The sequence below is a fragment of the Eulemur rufifrons genome, chromosome 28 (genome assembly GCF_041146395.1).
Source record: "Eulemur rufifrons isolate Redbay chromosome 28, OSU_ERuf_1, whole genome shotgun sequence".
In the NCBI taxonomy this organism is placed as follows: domain Eukaryota; kingdom Metazoa; phylum Chordata; class Mammalia; order Primates; family Lemuridae; genus Eulemur; species Eulemur rufifrons.
The window spans coordinates 70447007-70459436 of record NC_091010.1 but is presented as its reverse complement, the minus strand read 5'-3'; the positions used below and the strand labels follow the sequence as shown (position 1 = coordinate 70459436).

Below are 12430 nucleotides of genomic sequence, written 5' to 3'. Positions count from 1 at the left end.
CAGGGCCCTGGCCGGCGGCTTCCCGGAGTAGAGACGCCGGGAAGGTGCACACCGGGCCCGTGCGATCATGCCCAGCCCAAGTGCCACCAGGAGCCACCCGGGCACACTCACCTTCCGCTCTGCCCTGCTGAGGTGCACAGCTTAGTTTTCTATTAGTGGGAAACATGTTCTCAAGGAGAGATGGAAAAAGTGTCCAAATACACAGTGAAAATCCAGTTAAACATTTAAAATTTATTCAATTTTTTGGTCAAAATAGTTGAACAACTATATACAATCCCATTTTACTAGAATTGTTTCTTAAGGACCAGGGCTGACCAATGCTTAAGTAACTGTTCCACTCAGACTTGGTCTGTGTGTCACAACCAATACACAGTATAAGAATTATTTTTAAGTTAAAATAAAGGTACTTTTAGATTCTCAGTTTCTAACAATGTGAACTAAAGTGGCATTCTGTTAACAGTAATTCAGGGTGATGACATTTTTTTTTTTTGCACATTCGTATCATCAGTAATCAAAATACACCTTCATTCCAACGACGGCCAGGAGCCCCCTCCACCTCCTGGAGGACACGGACCAGGCTCGAGACAGACCCCACGGAAGCGAGCGCTGGTCACTGCCCATTGGTGCACTGCTGTGTCCGTCCCGGGGAATCCCGAGGTCTGCTATCACAGACACTACTTGTAAAATAAACCACCAAGACACTGGTGGCATCACATAATAAAATTGTTTAATTTTGCTGGTCTGAACTGCAATGTGAAATTTTGCATGCATATAATTTTAGCAATGCTTAAAAAGTTATATCCCCCCAAAGTACTTTAAAAGGCTTAGAAAGCAAGCCCGTCTTCCCCTGTAGTGAACTGGAGGCCTGCTTTACACCAGGCATTAATTTTACAGCAGCAGTTCTGTCCCCTTCCTTGCAGTTTTGTTTCTCAGAGGTGGCCTCAGTTATGGCTTTTCCCAGACCTTACCTGGTGCATCAGATGGACTGTTTTGACAGAAACAAAACAAAAGTTTGGCAGTCTGGGGACAGACGCACTCAGAGTCTGAAGCGCTGCACATGCTGTACCATCCTGCCACAGGACAGAAGCTCTCCAAATCGTTCCAAAGAATAATCCTGCACAATTTTATTATATGCAATTAAAGCAAATAAAAAGACGATACTTATGTTTGGATTTAAAAACACTTTGTATAGTGTGTTGTTTTTATTAAGTGGTTACACCAGAGGTGTGGCGGCAGACAGCGGGCGGGGAAGCTGCCGAGCCCGGCACGCACGGTGAGCCCGGTGGACAGCGTCACCCGTCCCACGCGAAGGCCCCAGAGCGACCGCAGAGAGGAGGTGGGGACAGGGCGGGGAGAGATCTGACAATAACTTTTCTCGTGGACGTTAGGCTTTTGGTCTATAACTGAAAAGGAAGGCTCAGACGTAAATAAATACACGTATCTCGAGTCATGGCCTTTACGGAGCGACGGCCGTCAACACTGCCTCGAGGGGCTTCCGCCGGAGCAGCAGCGCCCAGCCCGCCGCGCTGGGCACAGCCCCGCCGCGACTCCAGCCAGGGCCGCTTCTCGCCGGCGCCGTGCAGGGCGGGAGCGAGCGCGTCACTGTTGGTGATGGAGCGGACAATGATGCCTTTTCTCTGACAGAAAAACGACCGGCTTGACTATGCAAGGTGAGACTTGGTCCTCGAGTGAGTGCTCTAGTTGACTTTGTCCTGGAATATATACAAGTTATTGGTGGCAGCTACAGCAATAATGTTCTCCAGGGGGTGCCAGGCTGTGTGAAGGATCTTCTTATTGAAGTCCAGACTGTCCACACTAATCTCGTCTTTCTTTCTCTTACCCCCTGTACACACTTTCCGAGGCTTCAGGCTGGCACGGGGCTTGCTGTTCTCTCTCGAAGCTTCCAGGGTGACGTCCCTCCGCGCGTTTCTGTCAAACATTCTGAAGAAGTTGTTGTAGGACCCAGTCATGATAGCACTGTCCAAAACGAGAAAAAGCAACACAAGTTACACGAGGCAGGCAGCAGGCCCAGACCCCACCACCTGGACGCACAGCGGGGACCGGGCCTTGGTGCCCCCACTCCCAACCCCAAGCATTTTCAGAGATAAGGAACGGCAACAACACAGGCAGGAGAGAAGTGCAGTCAAGAGTCTCACTGAACTTCACATATCATCATATCAGTAAGAATTTCACAGAGTAAGAAAAAATGGATTCATCTTTTTTTTTAAAGACAGGGTCTCATTCTGTCACCCAGGCTGGAGTGCAGTGTCGTCTTCATAACTCACCGCAACCTCAGATTCCTGGGCTCAGGTGATTGTCCTGCCTCAGCCCCCTGAGTAGCTGGGACTGCAGGCGGGCGCCACTGTACCCAGCTGATTTTTCCATTTTCTGTAGAGATGGAGACTCGCTATGTTGCCCAGACTGGTCTCAAACTCCTGGCCTCAAGTGATCCTCCTGCCTCAGCCTCCCAAAGTGCTTGGATTACAGGCGTGAGCCACAGCACATTCTCCTCCATGTTTCTCAACATTTGATATTTTCCGTATCTACGGTGCTCTGGTCTGCATTTCTTCTGATTTTCCTTTAAGTTCACTAATTCAAGATCCCGTTAACCAAAACTGATCTGCTGCTAAACACACGAAGTGATTTTCATCTATTGTATTTTTCATTTCTAAAAGTTCTATTTGATACCTTTTCAAATCTCCTAGGTCATTTTTATTTTACTTGTTCGTTTGTTTGTTTTTCAGACAGGATCTCACTGTCGCTCAGGCTAGAGTGCAGTGGTGTCATCCCAGCTCACAGCAACCTCAAACTCCTGGGCTCAAGTGACCCTCCTGGCTCAGCCTCCTGTGTAGCTGGGACTACAGGTGCCACCACCACGCCTGGCTTATTTCTTTCTACTTTTAGTAGAGATGGGGTCTCGCTCTTGCTCAGGCTGGCCTCAAACTCCTGAGCTCAAGCAGTCCTCCCGCCTCAGCCTCCCAGAGTGCTGGGATGACAAGCGTGGGCCACCGCGCCCGGTCTCCTAGGTCATTTTTAATGGTCTTGTGGTTCCTTGCTCAGGTTTTTGGTTTCTTCCTTTACGCTGTAAATACATCAAAGCACTCTTACTTTATACCCTATAACTTACACATCTGAACTCTCAAAGGTTAAGTTCTGTTATGGTTTCTGCTGACTCACTCATGGTGACTTTTTCCTACACGTGCTCGGTAATTTTGACCCGTGAGCTCATATTTAACTGATTTTCATTCTTCTGAGGAATCCAGAGACTTGGGTGTGCTGGGAGGAGCAACCCACCACGGGGCCAAGAAGCTCTGCATGTTCTCGTGGTGTTTGCCATGGCGCCACTCCTGAGTGCCCTCGACCTGGGCCGCTTCTCAGGGCTGTTTCCAGCGAGCAACCTTGAGGCGAGGTAACGCCCCGCTCTGGCCCAAGTGGCCCCGCGCTCACCGCTCACTGTAAAAGCAGTGGGTTCTCTCAGCGTGCGTCTGCTGCAACGCCAACCCCATGCTTGCACGGCACCTGCCTGGCCCCCGTGGGGAGCCCGTGCCAACACGGACCCCGGGACGCAGCGTGTGCGGCCGACCTCCAGGCAGCCCTGCAGGCAGCACGCCAGTCTGCACACCCGGGAGCCGTCCCTCGGCATGCCCAGCACACGGCCCACGTGGAGGCTCCAGGTCCCCGGATGGCGCAGCCAGTGCAAAGGCGAACTCCACGTCCTTGTGAGAGTGCTGCAGCTGCCCACCTAGGAGTCCGGCCATCCCAGTCCAAGGTCTCCGACAGGCAGATGTGCCAATGTCCCCGACTCCACCTTCTCTCATTCCGCCTCCACACCCCATGTGGGCCTGAGGCCGTAACTGCACAGCTGGGCTGCGAGAACCCAGGTGGCGGGTTCCTGTATTGGCTGGTGCCCCAGGCTGGCCCAGGGCTTCCGAGTTTGCCCTGCGGTTTCCACTCCCTGTTTCTGGCCATTGTGGAACTTTCCCTGCTGACGCGTGGGCCCGCGTGAGCATCTGAGGAGACCCTTGTGCCATATCCTGCGAACCCAGATGTTCGTGCCACAGGGGTTTCAGAACGTCTAGCTGCTCGCTCACTGCCAGTAGCAGACTCCTCTGCTCAGTTCCATTCCAAACAAAAATGCTTTTTCTCTCGAGAAGGGGTCTCGCTGTCACCCAGGCTGGAGCGCAGTGGCGTCAGCACAGCTCCTGGCGGCCTTGAACTCTTGGGCTCAAGAGCTCCTCCTGCCTCAGCCTCGCTTGTAGCTGGGACTACAGGCGCCACCACCACAACTGGCTAACCTTTTTTTAGAGATAGGGTCTTGTTATGTTGCCCAGGCTGGTCTCAAACTCCTGGCCTCAAGTCATCCTCTCGCCTCGGCCTCCCAAAGTGCGGGGATTATAGGCATGAGCCACCTTCCCTGGCCAAAACAAAAATTCTATATAAAAATGATACAAGATAATTTCCTTCCATTATCTGAAATGTAATCTTTTTGTGTAACATTAAAGACACAAGTCTCAACAGCACTAGTAATATTATCTTTAAAGAACGTGTACAAAACAACTCATCAGGGCGGCATAACCATCGCATGGTGGATGACATCAGCACCTGAGACCAGCCTTCTCGACTTCCCGTCCGCACGCGGCAGGGCGGGCTCCCCCGCTGCTTCCGTGTGCAGGGAAGGGCGGACGGAAACGAGCCTTCCAGTGACGCCAGTCACGTCCCTCCTCCCTCCCTCTCCCTCTCCTCGGGCATAATAAAAAATAATAAACTATCTTCCATTCACTGAGCATTTTAAAAATAGCCGACATGTACGTAGTGTCACGCTTATTGTCTAAACACAGAGGGAATCAGGAGCTACGTGAGAAACTTACTCAGAAACCCTGTTTCCTCCCCTTCCGTACCACCACCAGGCAAACAGAGGCCTGGAAACAACTCCCAGCAGCACCCCTCCTCCCGCAGCGCGGACCACAGCTCGCCCCAGCGACTGTCCCCTCTGGGCACGGGGCGGCCCTGAGGCCCAGTGGGCCAAGCCGGCAGCTCTGGGTGGCGTGCCCGTGTAGCCCTTACCTATCGGAACCGTTCCAGCAACACTCAAACTTGTCGAAGATGCAGTCGTTTTCGTACAGAGAACAGAGCTTGCTGCGCAGGTACTCGTGGACCTGGTGGGTCTCCACCGGCCTGCTCTCCATGTTGAGGTCCCACACCTTCACAGACAGGTAGTCCCTGGTCATCATGTACCGGCCACTGTGGCTGAACTTCACGTCGGATATGGACGAGATGATTTCTGAGAAGAAGGACCTACTGCTAGGATCTTCTGGTTCTTCAAAAACTGAAAAACAAAATGAAATATTTTCAGCTTCTGTTTAAAAATCAGAGAATAATTCATTTAAAAGCTCAAGTAGGATGTGGCCCCCGCACTGAGACTCCGGAAGGGCCCAGCTACGTCTTCTGATCTTTGGCTTCGGTGGGTCCGAGGTTCAGACGAGCCGTTCCAGCGCCAGGCACCACAGAGGACAGGCCCGAAGCACGAACACCGAATCTCACCCAGGTGCTGAACCGGAACCCCTGGGCAAGGTCCTGGCGGCCGCCATCTGAGAAGGCTCCTCAGGGCATCCTGGTGCAGCCCCGGTTCAGGGCCACTGTGTCACCGTGCAGATGTCTTCAGGCCCCCACGGCAGCAGGCCTGAGCATGGGACGGTCTAGCCCGTGTAAGGCCACAGCAAGAGGGAAGCAGGGTCGTGTGATCTGCAGATGCACGCACAGGCCTCTGGGAAGGGGCGGCCGGCGGCCGGCGAGGGTCTGCTGGGGTGGTCCGCTGGCCACCGCCGGTTGACAGGGGGTCTGTCCGCAACCCTGAACGGTCACGTTCCAGTAAACAAAACCGAATTCCCATTTTCAGAAAGACCTGGCACTTCCTGAGCAGACCCTGCTGCCTGCTGCAGCTTTGCTCTCTCCGAGGTACCTTGACACAGTTCCCGCCACCTGTGCCCTGGCTCCCAGCACACCGTCCTGTCCCAGAGCTCAGGAAATCCCAGCCCAGGGGACACGCGCTTCCTTTACCGTAGGCTGCTTTAGCTTCCCCTCCTGTGTCACCCACACGAATCCACAGACCCTCCTTTGCCATGTCGCAGCAACCTGTCTGTCAGCTGTTTCTGAAGTTAACTTGAAGCCAGCTGTCTACTCTGGATGTGAGGGTGACCTGGCCGTGACAGGTCACCCCACTGGGTGCTGGGGCTGACTGGGCCGATCAGGTGACAGGCAGGTGTCCCCGTCCTCCCTCACCGCTCCACGTGTGCAGCTGCGGAGCGCAGGCGGCCGTCCCCGGCAGCGGGGCTGCTCTTCCGTCAGGGTGAGCTGAGCCGCCCCGCTGGCACCTCCAAACAAGCGCTCAAATACATTACTCTGATGACAAGGAAAACTGCTGGAACCTAGAAGTGTTTACACAAGGCCAACTGTTATAAACACTTATTCCTCACTGCAGGGATTCTAACAGAACTACAGAATTCTTAGAAACCCCCGTAGTTCCAGGGAAGGAGCCAGGCACAGAGGTTGCTGAGCACCGGTCAGCGAGTGCTGACCCAGCACCCAGCCGGGGCGGGGCTGGTGCCGCTGCAGGCGACAGGGGGCTCCAGAGCGGCCGCTAGGGACGTCCTTGAGAGAAGTGCCACAGGACGTGGGTCCGCCAGTCAGCAGGGGGAAGGGCCAGCAACGTTTCCAGGACACACGTCCCATGTCACCAGCACACACAGACAATGTACTATAAAGTGGAGCCTGTTCTTCACGGCTAAAAATACAAAAAAAACCAAAACTTCCCTCACCTAGAAGGAGCTCAAGGCTCAGCGGATTAAACTGCTAGACCTTCAGCTTAGGGAACTGGCTTCCAACCCACGAAAGCCCCCTATGAGCAGAGTTCGTCCTAACAGCTGAAAACGGCCACAGGTTAAACACGTACTAGCGGCCTTAGCCCAGGTCCTCATGACAAAGCTGGAGGCAAAAACGGTTCCTGGCTGGTCTCGGTGCCGACGCCCTCTGATGAGGCTCTGGGAGACGCAGACCCGCTGGCACCAGACCACGGCCCGACACTGCTGAGCCTGCGGGAGCGGGACCGAGTGCCACTGTGGACACAGCCACACTGGGGCGTATCCGGCAAAGGCGGGGCGCCCTACGCTCGCCAGGTCTATGGGGAACAGGAAGACACCGCGGGTCAGTGTCTGGAAAGCACAAGGATCCGAGGGAGGGGTCCGGAAGGCGCTGGGCACTTACACTTGGAGTGCCTGTCGCACAGGGCGGAGGAGCGCATGTCGCACAGCCGCACGGTGCCCTTGCTGCTGCTGTAGACCAGCACGTTGCACTGGTGCGGGTGGAACTCCGCCGCCGTGATCACCTCCGTCAGCTCCTCCATGTTCGCCGGCTTAATGTCGACGATGTCTGCAAGCGCAGGTTAAGGCCCGGCGCGCAGCCGTTTTTAACTGGCCCACGTTCAGGCACATGAAATGCGACGTGGGACAATCCATGCGGGGGGTTGAGCGATGAGGTAAAGGCCGATTAGACGCGCTGGGCTCCAAGGGAGCAGCCGGTAAGCGGACTGAGACGGCACGCTAATCAGACTCCAGGCACGCGCCTGGCTGGGGGCAGCGCCACAGACGCGAGCACGGCTTCCATCCTGTCACTGCTCCACCCCTACAGAACACCCCCACTAGCAAGACAGCACGAACGTGACGCTATTCAACATAAATGAGAAAAGCGCCGCCACCCTCGCCAAATCCCGTCCTCCTCTATGTAATCCCAGACACAGGAACAACACTGCCAGACGCCAAGCGTGTGCTATGCCAAGCACTGACGTCAGAGCTCGCTCGGAGCAGTCAGAGCAACGCCAGCAAAGGAGGCGGCCACATACAGAAAACATCCAACTGCAAAGACAGGGAAGGGCAGAGTTCAGCTGCGGGCTGATAGGAGCAGCAGGGCCCGGTTTTACCCTTCCAGCTGCCACAGCTGAGATCAGCGAACCGTGGGAGACTGAAGCTCGTCACTGGCCCCGGGGGGCCTGCAGACACACAGGTGACCCCACTGCCGCCCAGCTTGCGGGCTGGGGCGTGTCTAGCCCCGCGAGGGAGGGGAACCCAGGTGAGCTGAGACAGAGCTGAGAGTCCAGGAAGCTGAGGCTACTGGAGTCCACAGGGCTGAGTGCCAGAGAGCTGCTCCGAGAGCAAGGACCCAAGACCTCCAGGAGGCTCGGGGGTGGGGGTGTGGGTGGGGGGCTGAGCAGCTCCGAGCCCACAAGGCACAGCTGGGCAGCATCTGGACAGTGAGGCAGGAAGGCAAGAAGCACGAGGCACAGGCGGGCGACAGCAGGCAGAGCAGGACTGAGGCCGGGCTAGAAAGCAGCTCTGTGAGGGGACCGGGACTGCAGACCCCGCAGGGCCACAGAAGGCTGCACGGTCCTTCCACAAACAGCCGCGTCTCGGGCTGGTAACCAGGGGTCGTTCTCATTTAACCCAGTATCTTCAATTTCATTAGCAAATTTAGGGGGGGAAAAAAGCAATATTGATTTTTAAAAATATACCCTATTTAAAACTGCCTTTGATTAAACCAGGCAGGCAGTGGACTTCAGGTAATTTCCATTATACAGACAACTTTTCCCAAAGGCAGAAAAAAGTTAAACTCTCAGGGACAAACGCTTTAAATCACAGAAAACTTGCATCACAAGCCACTGTGCAGCAAACTGTATTTCAAAGCTACTTTAAAATATTTACTCTGAGACGGAGGAGGATAACGCACGTGGGTACGACCTACGTGAAGAGCCCCCCAGGGAAAACGCCGAAGGATACTGAAGCTTCTGTCTGTGATTTCTAAATGCCATAGGTTAATTCTCAGGTCATCTGCAGAGAGATACGTTTCATGATCACTATTTACCGAAATGGAATTTATATGATACGTGTGAGCATTTGCAAAAATTCGTCGTGGACTTGCTTCTACCATAAGGTCCATGGGCTTCAATATTGGGACCTAGAAAATGGAAGGAAATAGGAATTCAAAACAAGGATCACAAGAGATTAAACCAGAACAGTTATAGTAGACAACAAGAAGGGACAAATCTACATTCATAGTTAAGTGATAATTTTGTGGCGACAGTACCGCCAATAGCGAGCTAACAGAGCTGTGAAACAGGCCACAGCGTGGATACTGTCTGTTGCAAGTCCTTCCTCCTTGCTTCCTGCTGCAGAGGAGGAGCCGGCACCTGAGAGGCTGCCCCAGGTGCTGGGGCCAAAGGGCACAGCTTCCCTCCCTGCGTGTCCCCCACGGCCACAGCCCAGTCCTCCTGGGAGGCGCAGTGGAGACCCCCTCTTTGTCCCCTCTCCTTGTAGCTGGAGGCACAGACCTTCTCTCCCCTGACTAGTGTCTGCTTCTCCGCACAGAACCGTGCACCCCCGACAGGTGCAGGCTGGGCAGAGCAGGCAGGGCCCTGGGGACGGCAGGGCCCTGGGCGCCATTTCTCCACCTGGTGCTGGCTTCATGGCGTGTCCAGTCTGTGAACACTCACCGAGCCGGCCACTTACAGGGTGGGTGCGTTTTTGGATATGTGTTATATACTATACTTCGTTAAAGGTTAAAAAAACAAGTACAAGGTGCCCCCCCCCCCAAATCTCTGTGGTCAGGGAGGCTCCCCAGGGACCAGCCGTCTACGCCGCGATGGAGACGGTGGAGAGGGTGCTGGCTGGAGGGCACCTGGGCCAGATGCAGAGGTAAGAGGCCAGCTGTGAGGAAACGTCATTATGTGAAAAGAAGGACAAAGGCCTGCGTCTACTGTCCAGCTGCATGAAAAGCATAAGCTCTCAAATTAAAAGATAACAGCATTCTCTTTGTTGTTTCTGTTATCAGAAACCAAAAGGGAGAGCCTCGAAAGGGAGGAAGAACTCTCCCAGCTGAGTCCTCTCTGGCCGAGTTCTGTGACAATGAGCGGGGAGCGTGCACGGCGACTTCTTCTCGCACTTTGGCCCAGCTCGAGCTAGCCACGGCCCTGGCTTCTGCAGAGCAAGAACGTCACGCCCGCCACAGCGCGCCAACACATGGCAGCTGGAGACTGACAACAGAGAGTTCTTCTTTTCATCATAACCTTTTTCTGACACTAAAATGATTTAAAAGAAAAAAAATCTAAATAGCAAACTTTCTAACTCCTACCCAGTTAAGTTCAGATAAATTAATGGCCCATTCTGACCTTTCAGAGAGGCAAGAACTCAAATGCAGACCTAAGTCAAGGTTCAGAATCACCGGGCCTGCGACCGCTCCCCCACACGCCAGTGCTTGCGCGCGCCTTCACTCTGGCCCTCGTTACATGGGTTTTATTTAGGCTAAGCCTATAAACGCAGCCTTGAATAAAGCCAGGATTGAGCCTAATAAGGAACAAGTTTTCCAAAGTGAGCACGTAAGCTCATGGGGTGTCGGAAGGGTCTGATTGGGAGGAACCCGGGTTCCGGAGACGGGGGCGTGTGCGTGGCATGTGCATGGCGTGCGCATGCACTCGGGTGGGAGGGCTGGCCGTGGGAGAGAGCGCACGCCTGAGGCACCCGAGGTCTCACCTGTTTATTGCACCTCGGTCTGGCACCAGCACCCCCCCTGTTGGGAACTGCAGAACTAGCGTGACTGTCACCAATGCACAGGTGCAGAAGCAGCAGCACCGTGTCTTAGAAATCACCAAATTTTGGATCAAAACATCTCGGATCAAATTAGGGTGCTATGAACTGGATCTGGGCAAACGACACAGCGTCTCTCGGCTCCAATGAGCTCACCGGAGATGTGGCAACAGCAACACAAGAGGTCTGAGGCGGCCACTCCTCCCGGGCAACACTCGCCCTACTGCACCCCACACGGCAGCGCTCAGGAAATGGTATCAGAACAGACCAGGCGCATGCTGGGTCCAGCGCGAACCCCCAGGCCACCTGTGCGGGGCAGGCACCGGGAGAGGCTTCTGTGACCCTGCAGCATCCTCAGCTGCTACACTTTGGCCTGTGCTCACCCACCCGTGCTTGGCTTGATAAACAACTGTTTCCAAACACACTAGCAGCACTCCCTGGGACACGGTGGGGTTTTCTTCCAGGGACACCCGTGCACAAGGTGCTGTGCCGCCCGCAGCCTTGCCCGTGGGGCTCTCTGGCGTCTCACCGAGCCCAGAGTGCTGAACATGATTTAAGACACCATCAGGGGTGTGTACCACCAGGTCAATTATGAGACAACGAGATTTTAAGTTTTACGTAATTTCACAGATGCTAAAATGTGGAAAAAATCTAGGTATTAGAATTGATGAAACGTGCTCATTTCATTCACTGCACTAAGGGTACCAAAAAGAGAGGGAAGAATTTTAAATATTTTTTGTAGAGACAGGGTCTCGCTCTGTCACCCAGGCTGGAGTGCAGTGGCGCCATCATAGCTCACTGCAGCCTCCAGCTCCTGGGCTCCAGGGATCCTCCTATCTCAGCCTCCTCAGTAGCTGGGAGTAGGGGCACGCGCCACCACAACCAGCTACTTTTACTTTTTGTAAAGATGGGGTCTATGTTTTCCCAGGCTGGTCTCGCACTCCTGGCCTCAAGTGATCCTCCTGCCTCAGCCTCCCAAAGTGCTGGATTATAGGTGTGAGCCACTGCGCCCAGCCAGGGCTGAAAAATTTAATAATTAAAAATGAGTAACAATGCTCACGGGCTGAAAGGCAAAGCATTCTGAAGCGCCTGCCTCTCCTAAACTGACTCAGGAAACTCCACAAAGACCACCACTACTGAACCTTGGTGGTCCACAGTTCATCTGTCAACTTGCAACGTGTGCTATGTCACCTGGGAAGTGCTCTGAATTCTGCCTGAACCTCAACCTGCCCAGGTGCTGTTCCGAACCTCCAGAGTGAAGGGTGCTTGCTGCATTCAGAAAGATTTCTGTTGCAGAATTAAATGTGCATTTTCCCCTTAGTATTGCTGTATTTTCTGAGGCTAATGTGTAGCTCTCTGCCTTTGTGAAAATACGAGAAACCCCTGCTTTACACACACGGATGCAGAAATGATTATTATTACAAACAACATTCACGAATCAAGAAGGCAGATCACACGTTATTTCACTTAGCAGCATTCTCTAAGGAGCAGATTTTAAAAGCATCTTTCCTGATTAATTTCTTAAAAGTACTGGACAGTTTAAAGAAAAGGCAACGTGTACCCGCAGTGCTGTGATTCTAAATGGATCTCGAAGTCGTCCATCTTCATCCTTCAAGTTATAACCTTCTGCTCTTTTATCCCGTTCACTTATTTTCCATAATTTTATAGTTTTATCTGAAAACAAAAACCCCATTCTCCATATTAAAAGAAAAACCATAACATTCATCACTATTATTTGTGTAGTATATTAGAAAACTGTGTGGCCCTAAGTGGGTGTACAAGCTATGCGGTCTTTGGACATG

At 53.4% G+C, this 12430-nt stretch overlaps 1 protein-coding gene across 2 annotated transcripts in view; it reads right to left on the bottom strand.

The window, feature by feature from the left end:
• Positions 1-1621: 1621 nt before the first annotated feature.
• PPP2R2D (protein phosphatase 2 regulatory subunit Bdelta) overlaps positions 1622-12430 on the bottom strand; it is a 37599-nt gene continuing 26790 nt past the window's right edge. Inside the window, exons 5-9 of one of the 2 annotated variants that reach the window (XM_069460325.1) lie at positions 12184-12302; positions 8826-9003; positions 7261-7425; positions 5065-5326; positions 1622-1977 (exon numbers count right to left, since the gene is read on the bottom strand). In XM_069460325.1, the coding sequence (XP_069316426.1) occupies positions 1698-1977; positions 5065-5326; positions 7261-7425; positions 8826-9003; positions 12184-12302 (1004 nt within the window). In that variant the 3' untranslated portion in view covers positions 1622-1697. The remainder of the gene's footprint in view (positions 1978-5064; positions 5327-7260; positions 7426-8825; positions 9004-12183; positions 12303-12430) is intronic. The other variant, XM_069460326.1, reaches the window with a different exon arrangement.